The sequence below is a fragment of the Streptopelia decaocto genome, assembly GCF_964273445.1.
Source record: "Streptopelia decaocto genome assembly, chromosome: 8".
Lineage (NCBI taxonomy): Eukaryota > Metazoa > Chordata > Aves > Columbiformes > Columbidae > Streptopelia > Streptopelia decaocto.
This window is the reverse complement of record NC_138662.1, coordinates 20,907,531-20,918,044: the sequence shown is the minus strand read 5'-3', so window position 1 is coordinate 20,918,044 and position 10,514 is coordinate 20,907,531. Positions and strand designations below refer to the sequence as shown.

The 10,514-nt window shown below is 41.4% G+C and overlaps 1 protein-coding gene across 4 annotated transcripts in view; it reads right to left on the bottom strand.

The window, feature by feature from the left end:
• Nucleotides 1-2,394: 2,394 nt before the first annotated feature.
• Nucleotides 2,395-10,514, bottom strand: part of ARHGEF3 (Rho guanine nucleotide exchange factor 3) — an 84,662-nt gene continuing 76,542 nt past the window's right edge. For all 4 annotated transcript variants that reach the window (XM_082059712.1, XM_082059713.1, XM_082059714.1 and 1 more), the window contains 7 exons: nucleotides 9,447-9,509; nucleotides 9,017-9,113; nucleotides 8,839-8,915; nucleotides 7,825-8,082; nucleotides 6,679-6,849; nucleotides 5,567-5,753; nucleotides 2,395-4,636 (listed from right to left, as the gene is read on the bottom strand). In XM_082059712.1, coding sequence (XP_081915838.1) covers nucleotides 4,290-4,636; nucleotides 5,567-5,753; nucleotides 6,679-6,849; nucleotides 7,825-8,082; nucleotides 8,839-8,915; nucleotides 9,017-9,113; nucleotides 9,447-9,509 — 1,200 coding nt within the window. In that variant the 3' untranslated portion in view covers nucleotides 2,395-4,289. The remainder of the gene's footprint in view (nucleotides 4,637-5,566; nucleotides 5,754-6,678; nucleotides 6,850-7,824; nucleotides 8,083-8,838; nucleotides 8,916-9,016; nucleotides 9,114-9,446; nucleotides 9,510-10,514) is intronic.

Here is a 10,514-nt window from a genome sequence, read left to right as displayed (position 1 = left end):
AGTAATACAGATTTAGATCAGACTCATAGCCACACAATCAAGACATTCCTAAGGGAGGGTTGCACAAGGCTCCATGCTCAAGGGATGAACTCGGGTGCTTGCTCCAGACATTTCCTCGATATTCTTTTATGAAAGCAAATGTAGAAATGCAAAATATTTAGTCCAAGCATATTGTTATGGTTTCATTTAATAACGAGAAATTACTACTTTACTTTACAGGAATTACTCTAGGGATGCAAACCACATCTAATTTCTTCAAATGCTTAAGTGCTAATTTTGTGCTGACTAAATTTTAGGTGCCAGGAAATCAAAGACAGGAGAACTGTATCATGAGAATTCCTTCATAGACCATGAGAGGCACCTTTGGAAAATTCAGGGAGAAAACCTAATTTACACACTTGGAAAGAGCTCTAGTATCATTTACCAGTTATGGAGAAAACATGCCTTGACAGCAAAAGGTGAATTGGGGAAGGAGTCTCAACTTGGCTCTGTAAAGCCAAGGATTAGTAGCAGAAATTCACAACGTCTTGATCCTTAGGTGAAAATCTGAAAACATCTACTTGTATTTTAAAAAATACTTTCATTTTATATTTTTTAAAACATTTAATATCTTAAAATAGTTTAAATCTTAATGTAATTGAATCGGCTTCGTAAATAATGATTTCCAGTAGATGGCAGCATCAAGCTGTAGAACAGATTGCAGTATTTAAAATATATTCATGAGCGGGCATTAACCATGGAAGAACTGTCCATTCTGGAACTGGAACCGCCTATTTAAAGGAAATAAATCTTCTTCTTTGGTGTCACCATAAACCATCAACTTTTTCAGTAAGAGCAACCCATTAACTGGCTGGTTTACAGTTCTGATGTATCCTTCAAACTCCAGAAATGTCTGTGACCCCTCCAGAACGTGTGTGCCTAACGCAGCACCCCTGGCTCGGGTGAGTCATCCCAAATAGGACTCACCACTGAGAAATACTTTCTATGCCTTAAAATCCAACTTGGAGCTGACCCTTTGCCCAGATTCTGGCCATGGCTTCCCCGGTGCTGACCTGCCCGATGTTAACCCACGCACTGCTGGTGTCTCGGAGCAGCCCTTGGTGTGGAGGGGAGGTCTCCATCCGCGCCTCGTGCTGCACAGCAGATCTAGGAACCAAAGACCACAGAGAGTTACATTTCCCTTGGTGATCTCAGACCAGTTCAGACTTCCAAGGGCTTTCTCTTTGCTTACCTTTCTCAGTCAAGACAATCTGTGTTTTTACCTTTATTACTTCTGCTTCATCAGATTTTTCCACAAGCTGAGACTACACTGACTGTCCTTACAGGAACAAAAGTGCAAACAGGTTGCTAAGATTTGCCAAAAAGGTACAAAACTGCCCCAAGAGCCTGCTGACTTGTCACTTGTCACTCTCCCGGACTACAAGACCCAAGGCACTCACGCCTGATTTGCAGGAGGTTTTTACACACCCCACCTGTTCCCATTCTCCTCCTTGCCAGGGCACTGAGACCGGCTGTGAGACGGCAGCGACCCGGGATCCCTCAGCCCCCGTGACCCCGCTGTGCGCTGTGGTTGGCGCAGGCACCGCACACGCAGCGCCCCATGGGCTGGGAAATGAGGATTTCTGCAAGGCCCATGTCAAGGGGGCTCCACTCCCTTCTGTGACACCAGCGTTACTCACCGTGATGATCACTCCCGCGTATTTACTTCTATTACTTTTCCTCTTAACTTCGCATTCATAATTCCACATTTTACCCACCCTTTGTGGTACATTTTATCGTCAATCTTCCATAAGCAGCGGCATTTTAAGAGTGCTAGAATCGAAACAACCTAACCAAATCCAGAATCATGTTAGCAATCTTAAACTGGAAGGCTTATTCCTTAAGATGACTTGAAAATAAAAACCATTATTAAGCTTTATTAGATCAAATCGGTAGCTAAGTGCATGTCAACTGCAAAGCAAAGCTGAAAGGTGCCCTGCCGCATGTTGGACGTGATGCTAAACGAGATGCTAAATGATAGTGAACAAATGTAAGTTATTCTGCTGAGATTCACCGGCTGCTTGGTGGCTTTTTACATGCCCAAAAATTAATCTTCTCAGTGTTTTGGAATAATATAGATTGGGTAGAGGTGAGACCCACAAGCAACCAGGCAGGAGAAACTGATGACAGCATGTTAATTTTTTGTTCCACCTACTCAGTCAATTGGTTCTATATAAAACTTTGGGGGTGGTGCTGAATCGAGTGCAGTGACTTGTTTCTTCATTATTATTTTGTATCTAGCAAATCAAATCCAAATTTGTAGCGCTTCCATGAGAACCAAAACAAGAGCGTTGGTCACGTACGTTAAGCGTCACTTTGTAATCTCCTTGCACAAACCACCAAACCAAACCAAAATCAAAATGGTTTAATGTAATTTATTTGAAATGCTTCCAGAAATGTTTTAAGGCTATTATTAAAAAAAAAAGGCCAATACACACATTCATTCTTTCTTATCTACCTGAACACTTGACATGCTCGTTTTGCTGAACGGGTTTTACGAACAGTGTTCATCGCCTAATCTGCCTTCCTGTCCCTTTTGTTCTGCACATTCCCCTTCTCCCATCTTCACTGCCAGACTCGCTCAGCTCTACAAATGAAGCAGTTGAAATAAATTACAAAGCCTGAAATAAGAGAAAATTGAGTTTTTTGAAAAACTATAAATACAGAAATATGTTCTAGAGGGTAAAAATGGCATTTCTTTAAAAAATAAAAATAGCTTGGTTTTCTATTGTTTATCACCTTGTCACACTGATCTCTGTAATGCGCATCAGCATATATACATGTACGATACTTGACATCTACTGTTTTCTGTAAACTTGTAGAACACAAGAAAATGTTTTTGGCAATAACAGCAGTTTTTCTACTTCTGTTGGTACGAGAACTTTGCACAGGTTATCACGGATCATTTCAACTCTTTAATTCATCATTTTCATAGCTCGCCATACGGCACTGCCATTATTTCTTATACTAAGAAATCAAATATTACCCAGGGGTTCCTGAAAAGTACCAGGATGTGGAGTGGTTTAGACTGCATTCCAGTGACCCATCGCTCCTCATCATCATGAGATTAAATCAGCCACTAGCAAACACAGTAACATTTCCAATTACAGCAGGAGATAAAATGCAATAAAACCTTTTAAAACAAAACTCAAGAAAAAGATAAAGGATGTAATACATCCTAAAGGAAAAGCAATTCCCTTTTTGTTTAAGCTTTCTCTACATAATCCCATAGGGTATTTGTAGAGCACCATTTATACAAAATTGTCAGTTTAAAAACCAACTACATGTAATTGTAAACAGACATTTACAGAAAATTCAATGTTTTAACATTAGTTTAGTGGTGTTTAAAACCAACAGTGGAGGTCAGTGGAGTGCAAAATGCTGAAGAGGGCCTATTCACAAGCAGAAGCTTTTTCCCATTCTTATCCTGTTTGGGATTAAAAAGAAAAAAAATATATATATGTATACATATATATGGCACTGAAAGCAAACTACCAGCTTATTTACAATACCCAGTATTCTCAGCATTTCATTGAATTCAGTGCTGGCTGTGGAGGTGGGTTTGGTTTGGGTTTTTTCAGGTGATTATTTTTAGCATTACATACTCTGATCAATAATCCACAGCACTACGCTGCCCACTTGAACTGACCCGACTGTAAGAAGTTTGGCTGCTGAATCTTAGCACAATGCTTCATTTTGAACAATGAGTCCCTAAAGAGTTGCTGGCTCCTAGTTCTCGTTGATTTAACACCCCAGGAGTTCAGACGGGTTATTGCAATATGTTTTTCTTTTTTTCCACAAAACTATTTTTTCCTTCCATGCCTTTATGAAAAATTAGGATCTTGATACCCACCCTGAAACTCCATTTTAAGTCCACATCTTCAGCTGCCCCATTAAAGAGCAAATAAAGTACTTTAAAAATTATGAGGAGATTCTTTATGTAATGCACATATAAACAGTAGTTTAGAGATTCTTTTTACAGCAGGACATTGAGAATAACTGGTCAAGTACCTCGTTCATCCACCTTAGATGTTTATGGAACATAATCACAGGACATGAGTTGCAAGAGATTCCAGCTTATACAGATGGGCAGTTACAGTTCTACGTTCATGGGTACGAACACAAGGAGGCTGCACTGACACCGTCACAAAAAATATCTCAAAAGTGCTTCTCCAAATGGTTCCGTGTCTGGAATGCAAATACTGCACAGGTAAGAGACAGATTTTCTTCCACGAACTGTTGAGTTTTTGTCAAACGTTGGTTTCTATTTGTTTGTCATTTCCACAAGAGTTTGTCTGCTCCATGCGCTCGCAGTCGGCGCCGCCCTCGCTGGTGTCCATGCTCCAGTCGGACTCGCAGTCCGAGTGCTCCATCTGCTCCAGCGCCGCGTCTGCCGGGGCAGCTCTGCCGCCGTCTGCCGACAACAGGAAACGCGTGTCCAAGCTCGGCAGGCCAGCCGTGCCCGCACACAGAGCCTTCTCCTTGGCCTGGCGGATGCAGTTGAGCCACTGCTGTTTGCTGAAGGAGTCATTGGCTTGGAGGGAGTGCGACTGGCTTTGGGACCCGTTCTTGAGGCTGACTCTGAAGAAGTTTTTGACTGAAAGAAACAATACACATCAAAACACTGAATGCTTTGGCTGAATGGTTTTTATAGTAAATGAGTATATAAAAATAACAGAATCTGCAGAATCTCTGACTTGTGGTGTTTTCCTGGCAATAGCATGTCAGCCCAGAGGGAACAGTCAAGGTATTTCCTTGCTTTGTGGGGCAGGAACGCAGAACACCACAAACACTTCTAATAATTTCTGATTGCTGAATTAAACAATGTTGGTTCTGCTGTGCATGAGCTCCCCATAAAGCTCCAGCGAACAAGCAGGATCAAGGCTGCGCCCGCACGCCAGCGCCTCTGCTCCCGCTCCTCCGCAAAACACATTTCCAGAACCTTCATTCAACTCTTGCGTTGTCTCTGCCATTCACTTCACAAAGAAGCGAACACATACAAAACCCCCTCAACGTTTGCACAAGACAGGTGAGATTCAAACACCCTTGTAATAGAAACAAGCAGCTTTATAATATGCTTTAAGAGCAGGACATTAACTCTTACATCTTGATATTAATAGGAATAGCTGCAGTCTTACTGCTGAGCACTATGTTAATTATCTGTCAGCTGAAAGACTTAGTTATGGAACAGCAAGCAATATTTCCCTCATATGAGAAAAGCCATACCAGCTAAGGCTTTGCTTAAGATTTCAAAGTACACTTGCTTAACATTTTGTGCTTTTGCTACTGTATTCCTACATATTCTCCTCAATTCAGTACAGAGAAATCCCTTTATCAATATAGTGAACTTTGAGGAAAGATCTAAACTAAGCAAGTCACAATCTAATAAAGCAGTCTGCAATAAAAATCAAGATGTTGGATGCAGATAACGTGGAGTTCAGAGAGAACACCCTGCCGCCTGACGGGCAGGCGTGTGAAGGTTCTAGCGAGCCTACGGCAGCAGATAAGCAGCAAAGCGCGGCCGTACCTCTCTCGTTGTTGCTGAAGGCGCCGCGGATGGAGCCGCCCAGGCGCACCTCCCCGTCCGGCAGCTCCTCCAGCAGCAGGTCGCGCACGGGCAGCGGCGGCCGGTACAGCTGGAAGCAGAGCTGCTCGCCCTGCGCCACCGCCCGCGTCAGCACCAGCACCTCCTCAAACAGGAACACGTGCAGCTTCTGCAACAGGGCCAGCAATGACAACGCGTTACTCCTTTGGTACAACACCATTAAACACAAGTTATTTAAACTCCAGTACTGCATATCCTTCTGTTTTCAACAGCTGGAATAAATAAGGATTTCTCTCTTCCCTCTATTTCAAAGTCCTATGGCTCGACAGCAAATGAGTATGTCTTAATATCTATCTACTGTCTGCAGAAACATGCTACAGAAAAGTGCTCCCATGCTGAAAGATGCATTTCGAATCCTGATTACTTACTTTATTTTTTACCAAAACTTCCTTAAGTTCAGTTAATGAGAAAAAGATCTTTTTTCATTGTTTGCCCACTCAAAATTTCATGTTGTTTCTATTTAATCTTAGGAAAAAAGAAATCCAAGAATGATTGGTTTCTCTTCTGTTACCATCTACTAACCCACACAGTTTGGGGGTTTTTTGACAACAGAAAGCTCGGTTTGTGACACCAACAGCGCAGACCCTGGAATTCACAGCATCAAATACCAGATTTCTCTGGTCAATAAATTAACTTTGACTTCAACAACTAATCAAGTGAAACATTCTTAATAACCACAGCCTTTGACAGACGTAAAATTGGCTAGTACATTTTGTGGGTCATTATAAACATTACATTATAAACATTACATTTTTTCTTTCCTTTTTTAGATTTTCCTGCAAGTTTTATTGAAATCTATCAGATTTACAACCTGGCCGGGATATTGTGAGGTCTCCTCAAGAGACAGAGACACATATACATTTACTGTCTCCATATAGAGATATTTGACTGCCAACAAAAAAGATGCATGTTATATATAACAGTAAATATTGATCAACTCCATATTTATGGGAGGGTGTGCATACCCACAGCTCTTTCAGCCGTCATGCAAAACGAAGGTATCTTTAATTTATGACTAAATATTTATTTCTTACCACTCCTCGGTTGTTTTTCAGTTCACCGTGACAGCACAAAACTCGTGAATTGTCAATCAGTGCATCTCTCTGTCCTTCTTCCAGATAAATCAGCCTCTCTTTGTAATACTGGCACTCGGATTCACCTGTCTTCACGTTGATCTCAGCCACTATGCCCTGAATTATGTTTATCTACAGAAAGATAAGGAAAACACAAGAACTTTCATTAGACCAACATTCACAGCTATCGCCCAATAATTTGGGCTGTATCTACAAAAAAATACATTTTAATTCACAGTATATTTTTCATTAATGTTTTGCAGACCAGTCCGTTAGAGTATTAATACCAGCAACAGAATTAAGCAGACTACAGTGTACAAAGACACTTTGGTTTGTCTTTATCATTGTCTCTGGCAATGGCTTAAAAATCTGATACTTACTTCTTTATATCAAGCCCAAATAAACAGAATTAAGATATTTAAAAGCAGAAGGATACTGATGATCTTTATTTATTTATTAATTTAGAAGTCTGTTTCAAACAACTACAATAAACTCATTTACTCACAGATACACATTTGCATGTGTGCAAATATTATTGGATTATATATGTGTATATATGTATATGGAAAAGAACAGAAATCTTAGAAGCCTTTCAAAATATCTGAATCAGGTCCCTTTCTATTAATAAGGAAGTTTAAAGCTTTGGATTTATCCCTCTGGTTTTACCTCAAAACGTGCAATGCTATTCTGAATAAAAACCAGAACGAAGGCAAACCAGCACCATTCCCACGGTGAGAATGAATCCAGATTGAGAGGCTACGCCAGGGAATAAATCTCATCTAAGTGACCTAAAACCTGAACAGGAACCTCCACATTATCCAACTTAGATTAGAAAGGAAAATTACACTGAAAGGTAAATATAAAATGGACAAAGATCAGACAAGAGCTCTGGAAAACACCTCCCATCCTCCCCTTTTTTTTGTTGTTATTTTGCTATCAAAATCAGATTTAATTGGAGATTTAATTTGGGCTAGGTATTTCATGTATTAGTTTGGGCTGTTAGTATCAGTATTAGCATTTCCATATTTTATGTAGTGCCCCTTGATTCATTAATAAGCTGAAAGTGCTATAACTTCCCAAAAAATCCCAAAGCCAAGAGTAACTCACAGCTTCTTCCAGGTGCTGCTGATCCAGGTGATCGTTCGGTGTGTGTCTCAGAATCTCTCGGAGCAGTAACGGGTATTTAACCAAACGGCTTCTCGGGATGTCAAGGAAATTCCAAAGGTCCAGTTTGCGACTGAAAGGCGACTCCAAGCAGCGCTGCAGGAAATCCTGCACTCGGTGGTCCTGCTTCTTGTGATCCAGCAACGCTTTGGCTGCCACTTGGTTGCTGCAGTAGCTGTCGTAGGAGTTCAGGCACGGGAGCTGAGGAAAGGAAGAAATTATTGGAAGTCATTCAGGATGTCAGAACTCATGCCGGGAATCTTTTAGCTGGAGGTTTATCCACAATTTCTTGATGATGTTTCCAACATTTATAAGGCTCACAAGGGTCCTCTGAGCACCTTGTTCATCACTTAAAACATCGGGAAGCACAAGCTTATCCCTCAGTTTCTAGAGATCACCAACATTATTCCAAAGCATTAAAAATACCCATGACAAGGCTGAGCGCTACTCAGTGCAGACAACAGTTGAACACAGAAGTCTGATTTTAGTTATGAATGGAAATAAAAGCCGAGCAATGAGCAATCCCAGATCTGGCTTTCTTAGATAAGCAAACTTCTGTAGTCAAACTTCCATATTGACCTCAAGAACCATGACCAAACTGACAGAACTGTGCCTTAAATCTGAAAGAAAACCCCTAGCTTATATGTAGATTAGATCAACATATCCATTTATAAAGCCTGCTGTGCTGACACACAATATGTGTCAAGTCTTCAACAAAAGAAATTAGACTCACACATATTTGGATCAAGAGAAGTTCACTGGTGTTCAAACCCACCAGAAAACACACATTTAACGTCACTTTATGAAAAGAAAAAAAAACAAACAGAGATACTAGTAGTTGCCTTACCTTTTTAAAAATACCTCAATAATATATTTTTGACATGGAAATTGTCTGATAAAAACTATATTTGCAGCTCCAAAGTAAAGTCCCCAAATGAATTAAAATCTCTGACTTACCCAGCCCACAAGGATATGGCCAACATGTTCTGTTGACCCATCAGGCTTCCTGACTTCTTGAAGTCGCCTAAGAAGATCTGGATCCCGATTAAAAAAGAAGAGAAACTTCACTTACTGAACCAGATGACGATAAATCTCTGTGCAATACTAACGCAGACAAAGATTATTTGAGTTTTACCTTCATGTAGAGGAATCAGAGAGTCCAGCGTTCCAAAAATTTGGTTCAACTCTTGCTCTGTCATTATGGAAAGTTTAAGCATTGGGTCATGATAAGCCTGAAACGAAAAAAAGGGAGCTCTGTAGTTACTATAGCACTGATAGTTGATAAATTAGTGAGAGCATTTACAGCTCCCTCTAAGTAAACACTGACCAATTGCTGAGAATATTTTAATGTTTCATAATGATATCTTAAACCATCCATTTAATATTTTTTAAAAATGAAAACAGCACATTCGGGTGTTTCAGAAATAATAGGAAAATAGAAATGTTTTGGGTTTTTTCACCCCTTACTGTCTTGGCAATTATAAAAAGCAAGGATTATTTTAAAAGTGACACAAACCAATGCAAACTCTTTGTTGTGATTTGGTTTTTTTAGAAAAAAAACATACCTTCTTTGCTAACTTCAGATCTTCTATCAAGTCTTCTTCTCCCTGGGAAAGTTCAAAGATAGCCTGGAAAAAGAGACAAAATTATTCTAAAATATCTTTATTTAATCTCTCCTCAACTTGTGAGTTGATGTCACACTCTGAACAGCTGTTTTTATCCCATGGAGCAGAGTTTCTCTGCTAAATCTAATGGCAGAAAGAGGCCGGTTGAATGTGGCAGGTCAACCAACGGTCAGCCAGGTCAAGCAGGGGCTGGTGCCGCATGCCGAGGCTGCCGCACTGAAGCGCTGGGCCCGTGTGAGCCCACGAAGCTCAACCAGGCCGAGCACAAGGTCCTGCATGTGGGTCGGGGCAATCCCAAGGACACATGCAAAGTGGGCGGAGGATGGAGTGACAGCAGCCCTGAGGAGAAGGACCTGGGGGTTCTGGCTGACGAGAAGCTCAACATGATCCGGCAATGGGCACTTGCAGCCAGAAATCAGCCGTGTCCTGGGTGCACCAGGAGCGAGGCCGGCAGGTCCAGAGAGGGGATTCTGCGCCCAGCTCTGGGACCCGCAAGGTAAGAAGAACATGGAGCTCCTGGAGAAGCTCTGCTGGGAGAATGGGCTGAGGATTGGGGTGTTCAGCTGGAGAAGAGAAGCTCCAGGAGACTTCACAGCCTCCAGTACCTAAAGGGACCTACAGGAAAGCTGGAGAGGGAGTTTTCACAAGGGCATGTAGTGAGAGAACAAGGAGCGATGTCTTTGAATGGAAAGAGAAGAGATTTAAACTTCATATAAGGAAGAAATTCTTCCCTAGGAGCGTGGTGAGAGCCTGGCCCAGGTTGGCCAGAGAGGTGGTGGATGAACCATCCCTGGAGACATCCCAGGCCAGGCTGGACGGGGCTCTGAGCAGCCTGAGCTGGTGAAGATGTCCCTGCGCATGGCAGGGGGGGCACTGGGGGAGCTTTAAGATTGTTTCCAACCCAACCCATTCTCTGATTCTAAATAAAGGCTTTATTCCATGCAGAATCACATGCAGTATACTTTAAAAGACAGCTATATCAAATTGTTCATAAAATGCTTATCTGAA